The 18,445-nt window shown below is 40.8% G+C and overlaps 1 protein-coding gene across 6 annotated transcripts in view; it reads left to right on the top strand.

The window, feature by feature from the left end:
• The window catches only part of dst (dystonin), a gene marked incomplete at its 5' end in the record, with an annotated part of 146,716 nt that overhangs the window by 2,335 nt on the left and 125,936 nt on the right, over positions 1-18,445 (top strand). For 4 of the 6 annotated variants that reach the window (XM_080781619.1, XM_080781618.1, XM_080781617.1 and 1 more), the window contains one exon: positions 4,614-4,778. In XM_080781619.1, the coding sequence (XP_080637745.1) occupies positions 4,679-4,778 (100 nt within the window). Of the gene's footprint in view, positions 1-252; positions 442-2,780; positions 2,923-3,212; positions 3,427-4,613; positions 4,779-18,445 lie in introns of those variants that run through there. The other 2 variants (XM_080781613.1, XM_080781614.1) reach the window with 2 other exon arrangements.

The following is an 18,445-nucleotide window of genomic DNA, read 5'->3' as shown; positions in this document are numbered from 1 at the left end:
TTCCCATGTGATCAGTGGAGGAATAGTGGAAATGCCTACTGCGATTCCTACTCGCCGGTCATGTCAGGTCATCCACCCACTCAGCTTGTCTTATAGGTGTGGGCGTCGGAGCCCGGCTGGGGGTATACATAATTGGTCCCACACTGTTCTGCTTCTCGTAGGAAGTTAATTGTAGGTATAGCATGACTCTCCTCATCCTTGCTGATGTCTAAACAAATGTGGTGTTTGTTTAACCATGACCTTGTTTTCCAGGGCTTCAGACATAGTCCGCGCCACGCCAGAAGGAGCGCACGCTCTCGGATTGTAGAGGAAAAGCCAAATCTGGTTGAAGTTCCTGAAAGTGACCCAGATTCGTCATCGTCAGTTCGGAAACGCAAAGTAAAGAAGAGAGTGCTTCCAGAATTTTATCAGTCTGTACAGGTCACCCCCACACGCAAACCTGTAGGTATTCCCTCATCTGTCAGTGTCACAGCTGGCCAATAATAGACTAGACATATATGCATGTGACCTTATAGATTTGACTTATAATTGTAATTGTTTAATGTGTGAAGCAGCCCAAATTTCATGCAGACTTGCTTAGAAGCACCCATTTTTTTAGGTTGTCAAGAATAACTCACTTCACTGAAACAGTATAGCATCAGCAGGTGGGTAAAAGAGCAATGTGCAATGCCACAACACTGCAGTTTGGAATGTTTGCAATAGTTTCATGTGATGCACTATTCCTTTTTGGCATAACATTGGGTGTCATAGGATGGGGCCCCTATATGTTCAGTCCGAATGTAAAATGCTACATATTAATTATGATTTTAATCTGTTTTAGAAACCACACATTTTGTTGTTTCCAGAAAAAAACTATCATTAGTTAGTTAGTTAAGTACCACAGACGAAAAACTGTCTAAGTCCAAATTTCTTTCTGACCCCTCCACGAAAAGGCCTCGTATCTATCATTTATACATTATGGATCAGTAGTGTGGACTTAAAATGGTGCATTTATATAGCGCCTTTATCCAAGGCGCTTTACATAGATTGTGCATTACATTCACCCATTCACACACCGATGGCAGCAGAAACCATGCAAGGCACCAACTAGCACATCGGGAGCAATTAGGGGTTCAGTGTCTTGCTCAAGGACACTTCGACAGTAACTCTGGGGGAGCCCGGGTTCGAACTGGCAACCTTGCGGTTCCCATCCAGGCACTCTACCCCTGAGCCACTGCCGCCCCAGACTTAGACTGTTATAGAACTAGAGTTTTTACATGAGTATTCAAGTGTTGTTTTGAGAGACTAGGACCTTTTCCCACATATTATGTAGACATTTAGGTCAGGACATGCACCTCATGGTTTGAATATTTAGAAATGTGTTTCTATATGGTCTGGTTGTATATACTTTACAAATCTTGAAGTGTGCAAAGAGCAAGTCAGTTTTATTTTAAGCGTTTCATCATATTATCATAATTCATTGTCATCTCTCCAAAATGAGTATAGATTACATCCATTATTCTTTCATTAGTGGGTAACAATTATGGGTTAAAGATGTGCTTCCACTCCTGTAAAAACCCACCTTGTGTATACTGTCAAATAATCCATAAGGTTAATCTTCTCTCCACACAGAAGTCAAGTCTAGCAACCCTAGACTTATCTAGACTTTATGATGACAAGAAATCCATTGTTTTGTTCCCTATGAAAGGATATGTTCATATTCATAAACGGGGAATTAACTTTCCAGGACCATGGGAACCTACTGCTTTGTAAATTGTAACTATAAGCAAATTAAACCTGCATTATACAGGTGTACACCACCCCTTCCCACTCCCTCAGGTTGTGTCAACACATTGCAGTGGCGTGTTATGTTGAGTTGCTCAATCTCAAATGTATCAAGGTGCAGCAGACGATGATGACAGAGCTGACTCATTTCATCAAGGATAAGACTATTGTCTGCAACATTTTAAATAAGACTCTCAACCTGACAAAACATCACAGAGCAACAATAATACAACAAACATCCAGCAGCCCTGTATAGGATTAAAGGTGTTGTAAGTGATATTTCATTTGAATTTAAGTTAAAGCTCTCCAGCTCTCTCCAGTATATAACTACATTTCCAGGTGGGTAACAATTAAATGTCATCCAATCAGAACAGAGAACCTCACAAAGATATTTTATCAGCTTGTTTTCCATTTCCAGTTTTGTATGCTTGTTCATTTGTTTCATCACTTTCAATTTGTTTATCCCATATTCTGTATGAATTCTCTCGATGGAATTGGTATCAGACCCGAAAATATGTATTTTCTGTTTTGCCAAGAGCTGGGGAGACAGGGATACATACATACCCCTGTTATACCAATGATCGTTATGGGAATACTGTACAGAGCTATTTAATACTAAAAAAAAATCATTCACAGCACCATAGGCTAGGAATGTAGATTATTTCTTTTGTATATTCATTTGAAACCGAGAGGTGTATATGTGAGGGGGAAAAAATTGAACTGATGATTTTACTGGCTTGTAAAACAAATGGCACATCCAGGCAGACATTTTCCTGCCTTTGAGGTAGGTTTAACACGCACAAAACATCATCTCACAGGGAGGGATGGCGCTGTAGTTGCTGAAGCAACTGCTGCTGCTGACTCTCTTCCTGGGCTGGAATATGACGCGCGCACACTCACATCCAGACTGCTCCCATCACTTGGTAACAGCAGGCTGCTATATGCGCTCGACTCATCTCTCTGCTCTGCTGTCTGAACTGACTCAGACTGACTGACTGACATCATTCTGGTTCAGGGATGAACTCATGGTCATCGATCGCATCCCTTTCAAGGGCGTGGCGCTGATTTTAAGTGACATGCAGATGTTTGTTTGGGGGAAGCTAATGACAAGCTAATAAAGGACATTTCCCCATCCGACAGGTCTCAATGTACACAACGGTAAGTGTTGTTTTTCACCTGGCGGGGGAGCTAGATAGGCTGCGATTGATTTCCCATTGCATTTCGCTCAATTGCTTTATTGTTATCATGGATCGCTACGAGCTGGTGGTTTATGTCACGAAGCTCCCTTACAGCACCTGAACGGGCATATTCTGCTCATTAATTTGTAGCTACGATGGTGAGAAATGATTTCCTCTGACTACGTTGTATAATTTATCACAATTCATTTGTTTGCGAAACCAAAGACAAGCGTTGTTTTGTTTTGTTCCCCCCCTTCCATTGTCTGCCAGAGCTCCAGCTCAGGGAACCCTTCCCTTCACTGTTCCATGTCTTCATCGGCGGATTTCTCAGACGATGATGATTGTAGCGTTAAATCTGGAACTCTGTCGCCGGCACCCGGGGACACGTTGCCGTGGAACCTTCCGAGACACGAGCGCTCAAAGCGAAAGATCCAGGGAGGATCTGTGTTAGATCCGGCGGAGAGAGCCGTGCTCAGGATCGCAGGTGAGTGTTGAACCTCCCAGGGAGGTGAAATAGCACAGGCATGTAGGCTACGTGTTGTCGTGTTGTGTTCTGTATGACCAGAGCGGAGTCTAATCTGATTCTGAGCCTAAACATCATCTACCAAAAGACATATTCATATTCTGCTGGGTAATTGAGGTTTTCCCAGTTAGGATTTATATCAGTAATATATCAGTTGAATTAACAAGACTCTGTGGACTCTTAATTGTTGAATTGATCAGACGCTCCTATTAAGCTAAATGTAAATATTTAACAAAATTCCATTTTTTAAAAATTGAATTATTGTAAAGTTTTTATACTTTCTGTTAGGCCTACAAGACGAAAATTAAACAACCCATCATATACACGTTGACACTGATGTGGCTGTGGCTGATTTGGCTAGCTGTCAATGTCAAACAAACGAATACATTCACTAAACGCGGTGATCTTTCTGGCACGTGTCACACGTGTGTGTCTACTTTGTGGTGTAAACATGGCATGCAACAGTGTGTCAGCTCAGCGGTTGTTGCATTTTACTAGCACCAGACAGACATAACAGTCAGTGGATGTGTGGACTGGAGTGCACTGGTGGACTGTCACTGGAGTCAGTGTGGGTTCACGGGCGTAGCCTGGCAAGTGGCAAGCCTGCATATGTCTGAGCACCACGTCACGTGATGTCTTGAAATATCATTTTTGTGCACTGTCACACAATAAGAATGGTTGGAATAGAATAGCACAGGCATGTGTTCATTCATGCTGTGGAGTGAGTGAGCGACACAAAGAAATACACATGGAATATCATGTCTTATTATGTCCAATCCAGTCTGAGTCCAGTTAGGTTAGGGTTAGGCTATACAGTTGCGTCACTCCCCACCGGGCGTGGGAGCCAGAGAGAGAGGATGGGAATGCACGGCTCTAGCTCGTCGTACGACGGCGTCGCTCCCTCAGATCTACAAGCTCACAACACGTGGCGGACGCGACGCGCCGAGAGCTTGTAGATCTGCTGGTATTTTCGGCGAGCGGCGCCGCCGTGCGACGAAGTATAAAATCAAGGCTGAGAGAAGTCTCTCTTTATTGGACGAGACTCGGTTAGGGAGGGTTTATAGGGGCGTCTCCTTTCAGAGGAACAACAGCGCCGAGCGACCATGCACTATCTTGGTGTCACAGTCACTCCCCGGCCAAGCCAAGCGCACACTGACTGACCGGGCCTCTGTGGACTGGACTGGTGCGTGTCCAGTTATATGGAGCCCCAGTAATGGCTCACAGCAGCGGTCACTCCACGCCACTGGCTTACATGATCGTAGACGAAAAGGAATATCTCCAAGCGTATGAGGATGTTCTGGAAAAATATAAAGGTAGGAGTAGGATAAAACACGTGTGTGTATTAAAGCCAGCTGATTTCAAGCCGAGGCACAATAACGGTCTGTATTATTATAAGCCCCTCTCTCTGGAAACGACCCTGCCTGGTCATATAGCTCTCCATCTGTCCTTATCTAGGAAAGTCTAAATGTCTTTAGCATGACATCATATTTGCTCTATTTGGTAGCTATAATGACAGTCAAACGCTACTTTAACAGTTGAATATGTACATGTTTATTTATTATTATTCGATTTGTCACATTTGAGCTTTGAATATATTTTGGAAACGGTTCAATCAATAGATCAACACGTGTGTTAAGATTAAGACTATCAATTGTTGCCTAAAGTGGTATGGTTCAAATCAAGAAGATTCTGTCTGAATCTAGAATTTATTTAAACAGTCAATGGTGATGGTCTGAGCATCCAATTGTATTCAAACATATTATTCTATTAGTAGGCTTACTAGGCTATATCTTTAAGATTACCAAGTGATTATTAGTTCAGAAGAGTTGATGTCTCAATGTTTTAGCCTACTTGTTGTTGAACCAGTCTGTGTGGTGGGTGACATTAGAGACTAATCTAAAGACACACAGGAGGATTTCTATTGGTCCAATGATTGGCAGTCAGCGCTGTAGAGTGTAGATGATATGAGGTCACATACTGTTAGATTCTGTTCTTTCCATTCATCTCAATAGTGACAGGAAATCTCAGCATGGAAGTTCAGAATGTGTGTTACAGGAAGGCATTCTCTCAGCTGCTGTCTGACATAATCGTACACACAGACATGCATCCCAGGACGCCTATCGTATATATATGAACATTGTTGAACGCGATCGAAGCATGACAGCCATGATTTTTTAGCGTTCAGATTTCTTACTTTTCCCCTGTGTTTAAGCGAATAACGAAACAAAAAGATGTGTTTGACCTGAATGACATGTTATATTGAGTGAGTGTGGAGGTCCTCAGCTGTTCTGTATTACAGCCAACACAGCCAGTCAGCTGTGGCTGGGCTTAAGTGCTTCCAATGAATCATATGATGTAGCATGATTTGGAATCTGTGACTGTTGTCTTCAGGCCTTTGGCCTATGTAGACAATGAGCTGGCTTATCTTTGGTGCTTTCCACTGCTTAAAAAAAAAAAAGCTTAAATAATAACAATACACATTTTTACACAACATTTACTTAAATACTTAACTTGTGCTGTGTTTGTGCTATGTTGCAATTTTTCAGGTGTTGTACAGTATGTATGTTTTGTGGATTTGTGTGGATTTCACTGGATTACATCCTTTCATTTAATGTTGTTGCAGCATGCTCGGCAATCAACCAGCTTGCCTGATTGACAGTTTCAACTCTGTCTTTAACCTGATTTTATTTTTTACTTTTGATTATATTGTTTGTATTGTTGTAGTCACAGTGCAGTATACTTACATCTTGTTTTATATTAGTTCAGTAAACATAAACAAAGCAAGTTCTTATCTTGGCATTTTATTATCCACATTATTTAGGATACTATTATGTCCTTTTCCTATATCAAACTCTCATAAATGCGACAATAATTCATGGAGTATTTACGATACGATACAACTTTATTGTCAGCTTTCACTGAAATTTGTTTTGCGTCCATGACGTCACTGTTCACAAGACATAGACACAATATACTATATTGCAAGACCAAACGATAGACATTACAGGACAAAAATCACAAAAACAGAAAATAACTAGAACATATCCTCTGGTTTAACGATTTTGGTTTAAAAGCAGGACAGACTGATGAACAAAAGAGTTCTTTAGTCTGTTTTTCTCAAATTTAGGGACTCTAAACCGCCTCATGGAGGGAAACGGTTATTTGTCAGTGTATATTTGGAAATACAGTGAATGAATCCTCTCCATTTTAACCCATCCTCCTAAGTAACGGGAGCAAAAGGCGCCTCGGGGGAAGCACCTGCGGAGTTGTTAGTGGTTGCTGTTAAGTGTCTTGCTCAGGGACACACAGACTGGGACATGATCCCGGGACCCTCTGTTTACCAGCCAGCCTCAAGTCTCTAGCCATCTATTTTTATATATATTTTTATTGACCTTTATTTAATCATGGAAGAACATTGAGAGCTTGCTCTCTTTTGCAAGGACACCCTGAGTACAACATGATCACAACATACAACAACAACACCATTTTACATAAGAAGACATAGAGTGAGCAATATATTACAAAAAAAAAAAAAGAAAGAACATAAGGCTACACAAAACGGGTGCATCCTCAAGTAGTGCCTTAAATGACTCTAGAGAGTAGAGACCAGTTTGCCCAGTTTCAGAGATTCCTGGATTTTCTGGGGGGGGTCTATGGCCTCCCAATGGCCAAAACAGTCCATGTGTGATTTTGTTAGTTGTCGTCACAGCGAAACTTGGACAAGCATTGTTCAAATACAGTACTGCATGTTTATTTTCATTTGTGTGATCAATCAGTCTCTTAATATAGGCCTTTATCCATGTGATACCATAAAGCACATGCATAAAGTCAAAAGTGAGTGGCAAAGTTACATAGTTTATAGAGACCTGGAACCTACAGGCAAAGCGAGAGCTGCACTGGCTGGTGTGCTTGTTTTAGTTCAGTTCTGGCCTTGATTTATGCCTTCATTTTGAGACCACTGTAGAATTTGTGTTGCGTCAGTTTGTGTGACTGCGTTTTCCCCACAAATTACTAAGCCCTATTTTATTTATACATTAAGCTCACGTGTCACATTGCAACACCCTTTGAAACATTTTTAAATCTTAAGTGTTCAAATTTAAAATGTTTCGCCTATAATTACATGCCCAAAACAGGGATGCCAGGGTGAAAGTGGTTAACAACAACCATGTATTCTTAAATTTTGTACAATCCGGTGTCAATGGCTTGGTTTTGTCCCACTAAAACAAAAAGTGCTATATCTATCTACACATAAAAGTCGTATATGAAAAAGACAAATTTGTTTGTTGGTCATTAGGCTACTGGCATACTTGCTACTAGCTGTATTGTATTATAGCTGTCAGACAAAACCTTACAGGAGCATCGCTAAGAATACAGGGATAATTGGGCATTGGAGTTAATAATACACTTTACAAGGGTTTGCCTTTGAAGACTGGGTTGCAACCATGGTTTCTTTGAAACATACAATAACTGAGTGGTACTGGACAGTACTTGACTGGTTATGGGATCCTGTGTTCCAGCTAATGTTTTTATTTTGGCACACTAAGGAAGAATTACAAAATCCATTACAGTGATCAAACAATAGATCACCCACTTTCATTAAGAAAGCTCAAGATTTATTATTATTTGGGTTACATTACATTAGACGTTTCAGTCACATCCTCTACCATTTCAAATTTAACCCTTTATGTTTGAAGATTTCACATTAAAATGTACGTACAATACTGAAAATATTTATGGAATATAAGTGTATTGTGAATGGACACATTTAGGTCCTTAACAGGGCTTAAAGAGAAACAACTGAGAATCTTTATACTAGAGTATTGTAAATGTAATATCACTTGCAGTGATTGGAGGTCGTCTCCCTTCTCAGTTCTCTTCCATTGATACATTTAAATCCTGATGTCAGGTGATGATACTGATACAAGTACTGTATTACTGTGTCAAGCTCATAAGTAAAATATCTCCCTCGGAAGTCGGAATGCCTCTTGACTGAGAGGTAGATGGCTGGTCTCACGCGAGAGATCCAGATTCTTATCCCTCGTAGCCGGGCCCATAGCCATAGGACATAAAAGTTGCGGAGTTGTAAGAAAATTGTAGCCTGCAATTCTCCCAGTGAACAGAACGCACACCACAAATATCTTTATATTCTGAAAATTAATTAACTAATTAAGTAATAAAGCTCAGTTCCCGGGTGGAATACAAGCGAACATTATAGAATATTACATAGCTCTTTGACCTCTGTCAAAGGAGGTGTTGTTTAATATCTAATCTTCTGGATGCCAGAATGGTCTCATCATTTGTATATTTTTTCTTTCCCTCTATGAAGGGTGTGGTCGGTTCTGTGTTGAGTTTCTCCCTGCTATCAACTCATGACGGTCTGTGTGTATGATAAAGCGTCTGTCACTGCAAGTAACGTTGTATCTGGGAATACCGGAAGAAAGGCATAATAATTGCCAAAACTGACCTTACATACTTGATTATCAAAAGCAACGAGGAGCTGCTAGCAGACAGCATTGTGTTTTGTGCACAGTCACTGTCTTTGTCCATGCTCCTGGGCCGTGCCCAGCCCAACCCCTCTGGCTGTATGTCGACACGACAGCCCACTCATCACATTCAAATGGCCCAGTGCCCCCCCCCCCCCCCCCACACACACACACACACACCGCACACTCTATGGAGCTTGTCTGTTACTGTACAAAAGACACTTTGTGTCAACACCATAAAATCCTCAGCGTTCGTTTAGTTTAACTCTGTGTACAAATGTTCACGATCTGAGTTACAAATGAAATGGACAAATGTACAGGATTTTACGATGTCCGTGAGCTGCATCCAAGTCCCAGGCCAGATATTGTTGTGTGCTATCATCAAAGTTGGATGGTGTTTACATAATGTTTTTGATTTTGTTTAGTCTTTTCTCTGAGATACACTGTAAGTGTAATTGTATTTTTAAGGCTGGCTCACTTTACCATCCTATACTGCAATGTATTTCCTGTCTGTTAGTGAAGCTGTGCATCCTCGATCAGCCATGAGAAAACCTAAGCTCTATTTGATTTAAAAATTATATCCTAAAGGTAAAGTCAATATCCATGAAGCATTCAATAGCACTTTTTAAGGAGAGCAGGTCAAGGTTAAAAGTCTAGATAAAATAAATGTTTACAGGAGTATTCATGAAAGTTACACCATAATCACTGCAGAACGATGTGGCTTTCTTGTGGATCTCTTAACATAATGTTAATATGTTAATCATACTGATGATGACCACAGTCTTGCCAGTCTTGAAATGGTTACTATTTATACTTATTTCACTTATTTGCTGTTGTTTACAATTATGTCACTCTTTCAGTGAATATACATTGCAAGCATATACTACACCCTGTGACCCCTGGCCCCCACCCCTCAATTATGGCTCTTTAAATGTGTCACTTTTTGACCCACTAGCTAGAACTCTGTGCTCTCTTAAAGGTAAGTAAGAGTAAGTGATTTCACTCAAAAAACCGTAGGTTTCGTTTTTGGCTGTGGGACCTAAGCCTTCGTCCAATCAGGATAGAGAGTCAAAAACTAAACCTAAGGTTTTTTGACCCACAGGGGTTAACTGGGGATTGATTGCTTGATTGAAATATTTATTAACAGTTTGTAGAATTACAGTACATTTTAAGCACAAACTCAATACAGAGACTGTTAACTGTGAGTGGACGACCCAATTAAGCATTACACTTGTTTACAACAGGGTCCACATTGTTCAATTCATCAAAACATTTAGAGACATACAAATACACTTCTATGTAGTTAAAGAACAGAACAGGAATTCATCATGTAGGAAGCAAAAAGGGAAAGGATACATATACAGTGAGGGGAAAAAGGGGGGGGCGGTGAGGGGGATTCAGGTTTTACAGAGGCCAGTTTCGAATTGCAGCCATCCGTAGGTGCCCTTTGAGAGCGGTTTTGAAGGAGTCAAGGGATTCACATGTCTTAATGACTGTTGGTAGGGCGTTCCACATTTTGGTGGCATAGGAGCGAAAATAATTTAGTCCCTTGTTTGTGCCGAATCTGGGTTGTACATGGTTTGTTGCACTTCCTCTGGTGTTGTGGGTGTGGACTTCGTTTACATTAAGGAAGTATTTAGACAGGTACATGGGTATCTTGGTGTTGTATCGAATCTTGTGGACCAGACCCATAGCAAGATGCTGTACTCTGTCGTCGACCCTAAGCCATCCCAGCCTGTCAAAGTGGGCAGGGGTACTGAGGTGGGTTCGGGGGGTGAGGCCAAGTAGGAGCCTGACCAGTTTGTTTTGGGAGGTCTGGAGCCTTGTTTTAAGGGCCTTTGAGGTGCTGTGGTACCAAGAGGTGGATGCATAGTCAAAGAAACCTTGTACGAGGGCTCCTGTTAAGGTCTTCAAGGTGTTTTTGTTGACCAGTGAGGAGATCCTGTAAAGGAATCTTGTTCTTTGATTGACTTTTTTGATCACGTTGGTGGCCATTTTATCACCAGAAATATTGGCCTCCAGGATGGAACCTAGGTAGGTAATTTTATCTTTTCGTGTGATAATATTGTCACCCAGGGACAGGGAGGAACTCCTTATATGGTCAGCACACTCTATAGTAGAGAGGATTATCACAACAAAATAAGTGATATTTGAATTAAGTGAAATCACTTACTCTACCTTTAACCATACCTAGTTGACCAGATTTCACTCATTCTGTTGAATTATATTCAGGTGTGTAATTAGTTTTGTTTTATTTGTAAAAAATATTTTTGATAACATTGGGAACCCCTGCTGTACAGTACACCAAATATCTTCTACTAAAACAACCGATCTACACAATGCAAGCTTGTAGATGGCTATTTTCACCAAATGTTACCCCCAGAATAGGGATGTTTGGGTTATGGTAATTGACGATATTCAGACCACGACCATCAATGTGTGTTAACTATGTGCAACTTCCCATTGACAGCCCATTCATCCAAACAGAAAAGTCCTATCTACAACGTCAAACTCACCAACATTGCAACGGAAAGCTTGAATTATCCTCTTTCAATCTGTAAAGTTTTTGTTTCAAAACAATCAACCGTAGACATGTTATGAGCTACTTCCTGTCAATAAATTCCTTGCAGGTTTTTCCCCCTAAGTATTTAGTTTGGAAGCACTCGTTTTTAGTGAAGCAACCTCCTGCTGCCTCCTGCATTATGTGCAAATTAAAAACGGTTTGTACGCAGGGCAGTTGAGTGATATCCAACGAGCACTCTCAAACTCTACACTTAACCTGCAGGCTGCACATCATTTATTGACAGGAAGTAGCTCATAACATATGTCTACGGTGGATTATTATGAAACAAAAACTTTACAGATTGAGGATAATTCAAGCTTTCCGTACAGCTGCAATGTTGGTGAGTTTGACGTTGTTTAATACAATCAGATAGGACTTTTCAGTTTGGATGAATGGGCTGTCAATGGGAAGTTGCACCTACAGTTAGAACCTTGCTGGCAAGATGGCCAGCAAGGTCTGCATATCGTCAATACCAGTCATTTCAAACCACCAAGGGAATCATAGAGTCTGACCCAGTCTTAAACCACTAGATCACGCCAGGTTCCCATCAGGCACACAGACTCAAACTGTAGTGTGTGTTTTTTTTGCTTAGTTTACCAAATACAATGTAGATAACTAAGTAAATATGATTTAGAATTCGTCAATTCGGTAGTGGAAGCTTTTGGCTGTAAACTGTTTCTCCAATTGAAAGCTGCTGCAGTGAAAATCACTAAACTCTAATGGCTATTTCAGTGCATTAGTAGGCTGTCCGGTTGGAGCCGTTCCCAACTCTAATGTGTCTGCTTGGTGTTCTATGATACTGTAAAATGCAGACACTTGGAAGTGAACCTACATCCATAGCCAACAGGTCCAATGTATCTGTTTTGCTTTGTAACCTAGAGTATGTGTACGATTGAAATCGGCTCACAGTGGTTTGCAATGACTTTGTGCTCTAATATCAGACATTTAAAGTGAACCTAGAACCTAAATCCAGTCCATCACTATCAATTCTCTGGCTTAATATTCTATAATGACATTATCCACTATTCTATTTGTAAAACTCATTTATCATTATCTTATTTTTTTTACATCATGCTTTGGTCTTCCATTTATTTTTTCATGCTGTCACAGTACAGTGGCTGTTCCCACCAGTGCGTGATGCCTGATCACTGCATGGCCAAACGTTGTATTTACGTGTTGTCATGGCGATGGGCAGGCTAGAATGTCTCGAACTCCGCTTACAGGGCTATGTCCCTGCTTGCATGAGATCATATTATGTGTCATCCCCCCTCCCCGTGGGCAAATGCTCTCTATGCTTAGCCTCTCCTCTAGCCTGCCCTGCACCATCCCTTCTGTACAGAAGGATGCTGGGAAATACTCATCGCAGTGGTAGGAAATGGATTTCATCTCTCCTCAGCATCTCAGGAGGCTAGCAAATGAGAACTGAAGCAAATCACCCAATCAAACAAATCCCCATCACATCACATTTTAAAACAATGTTTACATTAGTCCATTGCCCAGTGTGTGGTATAGTGCATGTCTGAAACGGAAAGTGATGTTTTCAGCAAGTGAGTCATCATCCACAACCTAACTAACTAACATTTAGGGGGATTAAGAGTTGACTGCCCTATCTAGTTGCCATATAGTAAGTCTTATAACAACTTAATGTTCCAAGTGACACATTTATAGAATAGTCCACCACAGTGCAGGTCAACATACTATAGGAAATGACATCATTATTAGTGACTCATGCATGGTATTGGTAACTTCATTGATCTTGAACGGCATATGTTGCAATCATCTAACCGATTTGTTAGGCTATGTTAAATGTTACACACGGCACATAGATATTTAGCATTTCCTAATAAGGAATTGTGAATAAATAGAGAGAATTGTTGGTGACTATGAATCATAATCAGCTTTATTGTCACATCACAGGTTTAAATAAAAAATATCAGTATTATTGGTTTGATTCATGTTCCACAATAAAGTATTGCTATAATACAATAGACAACAGAGTCCATTCATCCATCCATCTTCAGTCGCCTATACGTAGTGGGGTCGCAGGGGAAACGGTTTCAGCAGAGACTTCCAGCCTTCCCTAACCAGAACAACATTAGCAACGTCCTCCTGGGGGTCCTGAGGCGTTCCCAGGCCAGTGTGGATATGTAATCCCCCAATCTGGTCCTTGGTCTGCCCCGGGGTCTCCTCACAGTGGGACGTGCAGCGAGGACCTCTCTAGGGAGATGCTCTGAAGCATCCATACTAGATGCCCGAACCATTTAAGCTGGCTCCTTTCCAAGCGAAGAAGAACTTCTCACCCTATCTCTAAGGGAGATGGCGATGCCAGACACCCGTCTGAGAAAACTAATTTTGGCTGCTTGTTATTCTTTCGGTCATGACCCACACTTCATAGAACACATGAATGAGAACATACATTAATATGACATAACCTTGACAAAGCTGTTTTACATATTAATTATCGCATGATTATGCATCAGCAGTGAGTGAGTCACGTGATTGTAATGTGATTTCAACTGCCTCAAGCTCGCCTACACATTCGCTCTCTTGAATGTGTCATGCACGCGTCCATGACAGCTGTTGCCTGCAATGCACCCTTTGAGGTGTGTGTGTGTGTGTGTGTGTGTGTGTGTGTGTGTGTGTGTGTGTCTGTGTGACTGTAACTCATACTTCAAGGCCAGTCTCAATTCCATCTTTTATTTGTTTATCATCAAGGACCTTGAAACTGATCTCAGTATTGTTACATATTATAATTAGGCTTTGGCCGATTTACGTCGAGTATCACGATACTTCTGCAATATCGTGATATTTCCATGATATTGTGTTTGTGCCCCCTCCACATGCCCCACCCCAATGTGGGACCATGTGTGTTGTCTTGATTTATGTTTGCAGAAGGATGAAATAGGCAGTCAGTAATGGGCTGCTGTATTTCTCCTGCCCTGATGAAAAAACACATTAATAATGTATAAGATTGTGTTTGTTCAGAAAATAATAATACACATGTATAACATTTGAATATTTGTAATTTGGTTGAGACAATTATAATGTCGATCACAAATTCATTATATAAAACATCCAATTAAAAAGGTAAAACAAAAACAAAACATTACGCAGCAATACAGTAGGACTCTGAGGAACTCAAATTGCGCTTTGGTAGATATGGCTCGAGTTGGTCGGAAATATAAGATGGGGCCAGTCCAGTTATGGCCTTAAAAGTAATTAATACAATTCTAAAATGTGATTGGAGGCCAATACAAGGGTGTTTTAGCGGGCTGCAGCATTCTGAACTAGTTGTAACCAAAGTAGTTTAGAATTCTATTCACGGCTATAATTTATACTGTATACTACATTAGCTATTTGCTCCTTAGGTTCACTGTGCAGTGTCTTCTTAACCCATTTAGACCTGAGGCCCATTCTACAAAATGACGTCTAAACAGTAGTTTTCACATTTTCAAGATTTGTTCAAAAATAGCAGATGTAGGCCTACAGGTTTGCAGCACGCCACAAAGTGACACTCTGTGAGCTTGTATATCTGCTATTTTTGAATAGCCAATGCAAAAATCAAAAATGACAATTTCCAGATTTTAATGGGTTTTTATATTACCTTTATTAATCACCATTTGATTAGAGTAGGTCTACATGCAATGTGTAGAAATGTTGGTGTGATGGGCTGTCACGTAACGATGACAGTTTGTCAGCGATTCAGTGCCTTGAACTGGTCACCCTCCGCCGGTTCCCTACTGGGGTGTACCACTGCAAGCAGGATTCCTCTGCTCAGTTGGACCAAATGCACTTGCATAATTCTTTCATTTGACTGCATATATATCCTTGGTTAAACCATAACCTATTCTGACAATTCAGTTTAGCTGGAGCTTCAGGCTGTGGACAGTAGGAGAATGCTGACAATTGTGCACAGATCCACAGCACACACCCACACTACTTATTAATCAGTAGCGTTTTGTGGAAAAGAAACTATAGATGGGATCTGCACTGATTCAGAGAGACTGTGGGCTTCTTTGTTATTTAACAGTACCGTGCTTTGGGCCTGTTCTAATGCATAGTGTGACTTAATTTACTACATGGTTTGTCGCATGACCGTGTTGCGTGCAACACGTTTCTTTCCTTTTCTCTGTTGAAAATCTGTTCTTTGAAGGCTTGGCAAGAATGGTAACCTGTTTGAACGACTGGGCTGCTCCCCAAGTAACACACATCTCAGACTGCCCTGCCCCGAGGAGAAGACGGTGACAGTTATTGTCACTGGTAAGGAATGACAGAAATGCACTATCCCACTCGCTGGATCCCTTGTTTACCTCTCACAGTGGGGCTATTAAACACATGCTATATGTTTTGGCCTGAATCATTCATTATGCTGTTGGATGCCGTCTAGTCTATATTTTACATTTTTTTTATCATCTTTCTGTTGCTTCACGTGCTCCATTGGAATTGAGAAGATTCATTCCATTCAGTGTCATGGTATGGCGAAGTGGGACTCAAAATAAAATGCTAGCTGAACAAAGCAGATTTGGGGGCAGTATAAAACATGTCTTTGTAAATATATGAATGTTATATTTTATATGACCCTTGATGGACTTTTTCTTGCACAAAAAATATGTATAAAGGCCATTAGATGGAATAGGCAAATAGAATGTTCCAGGACACTTTTTATATATTAACGGAATCTGATTGTTATTCAGTTTTACAAACTTGAAGTTGAAAATTCAATAAAAATCACACCTGTGTGAACCGAGTGGTGCAACTCCCCTCTCTCTCTCTCTCTCTCTCTCTCTCTCTCTCTCTCTCTCTGCTCCGTTAGATTAGCTTTATTATGGATCGCGCATGCGCGCTGCCGTCCACCTCCCATTTATACTAAAAGCTGAATAACTCCTAATCTACGGAGGTCTCCATGGTTTGGTCAATTAGCGCGATTTTCGGAGGTCTTTGCTGATAATCCGGTGGTCTAGATGGAAACATTGGTGCTTTCTAGAGCAAGGATGGCTATATTTTAGCTCGCTAGCATTGACGCTATTTATGTAGCAACAACATCTGTTTCTGTGCTGTGTGCGCAGCCTCACAGACCGTGGCAGTCAGAAGTTGATTTGCGTCCAGCAGGTGGCAGCAATGTCACATACTTCTCTCGTTCCAATTTCACGCATGCGCACACCACTCGTGCTCATAGACCTACATCACAAACAAACAGGTACACGGACATTGCTGGATGTAGGAGTGGTTGCACCACTCAAAAAGTATTATCATAGGCAAGGCAGGGCATTGTTAATTGTATTGCATGTTAAAGAAATAAAGACAATTCAAAGTGCCTTATGTAAGATATTAAAATCATAATACAATATATAAGATAGGAAAATTAAAGACAAATGTTCGTCAGTATTATCGTATTGTACCTGAGTGCTGTTTTGTCTACACTAGAGTATTGTTGGTTCACACACAGTTAAAGATGTATGATTTAGCTTTTCTTTTGCTCTTCAATGAGAGTGAATGGAATCTCTTCTACCTATATTCCTCATTCACAGAGCAGAGGATAAAGATGATTGACAATGTTTGTACTTTTATTATGACCAGGTACACACAACCCAAGGATCTACCAAAGTTCATTGTCACTTTAAGTGTGGTACTCTAAAGCATTGTGGTATATGTTTGCAGGTATTAAGGGCATATGGTAGTAGTATTAGTTGAACAACATATTCAAACATTGCCCAATACGTGGGCTTGTAATTGTGACAAAACCATGTTAATACACAGACTGTACCTACTGAGCTGGTTTTGACTCATCCATTTAGAAGTGAGAGTTGAGCTATTTGCAGTAACAAGCTTGTGTCACCAGTCTATGTGATTGACCTGAACATTCAGTATAAATGTGTTTGTTTTGATTCCTCTCTGATGTGAGGCCAAGAGGATTCTGGATTTGACTTTGTCTTTATTTACAGTATTTATGTAGTATGACTTTTTATTATTATTTATATATTCATGTCTCTCCAATTCTGATGCGTTTATGCGATAGCATAATTAATAATAATCAACCAAATGATGCATATTTCGTATCTTTCACAACTCTATGCATATTTCTCAAATCTTCCGCATATTTCACATTTCTCATCTTCCCGCAATTTCACTGCATAAAATCACATAAAAACCAAATCAAGGAGTTTAGCCTGCATGATCAAGGACTTTAAGCTGCACAATCAAGGATCTTTGCCTTTTTTCTGGAGGGTCTAATTTTAGGCATTCTGATACAGCTGAATGCCAAAGGGTGACACTAACTTCCTCTGGCATACAGTGGCATATGGGAAAGCACCATGTGACATTTAACCATTCACCCACTTAACCCAGCTGGTGAGAGGGTGGTGGGATGAGAGAGACCACACTTTAGTGGCTTAGTTATATTGTTCCGCTTTTGTGTCTGACTTCAAATGCTGCTTGTGCGTCATTAGCCTGATTTATACTTGCACACTGGTGTCCCACGCTGAAAATAACCAATATACAAGCTCACCACCCGTCTGCATGCAGCGTGTTGTGAGCTTGTAGATTGCCTTGTATCAGCGAGTGACACCTTACTGCAATGTCTAAATCAGCCTTATGAGCAGTGACGGTTCTTTTTAGCAGAACCAGTGTAACCTCTTCCTGGTGTTTGACTGCATTTAAATAATTACCTCCATGGGGCTGGGCCTGCAGCAAGCTTTCCCTGGCACCATGAAGTCAGATTCAGAAAATAAAGAGGGGAAGGCCATGAAAAGGACTCCTATGCCATTGCAAACTAAAATACATTCAACTGCGCCACAGTCCTTTCATTTCCATTAATGTTGGTCAGCAGAATTGCTGCAAAATGGTACTGAAGTGGCACAGATATTATGTGGCGGGCAGTTCCAGGGAGAGTGTGGTTTAGGGTTGTAGCTATTAATAGCCAGCCATATTACCCTTG

Source organism: Protomyctophum bolini (assembly GCF_963924005.1).
Source record: "Protomyctophum bolini genome assembly, chromosome: 14".
NCBI lineage: Eukaryota > Metazoa > Chordata > Actinopteri > Myctophiformes > Myctophidae > Protomyctophum > Protomyctophum bolini.
This window is presented reverse-complemented; position numbering and strand designations above follow the sequence as displayed.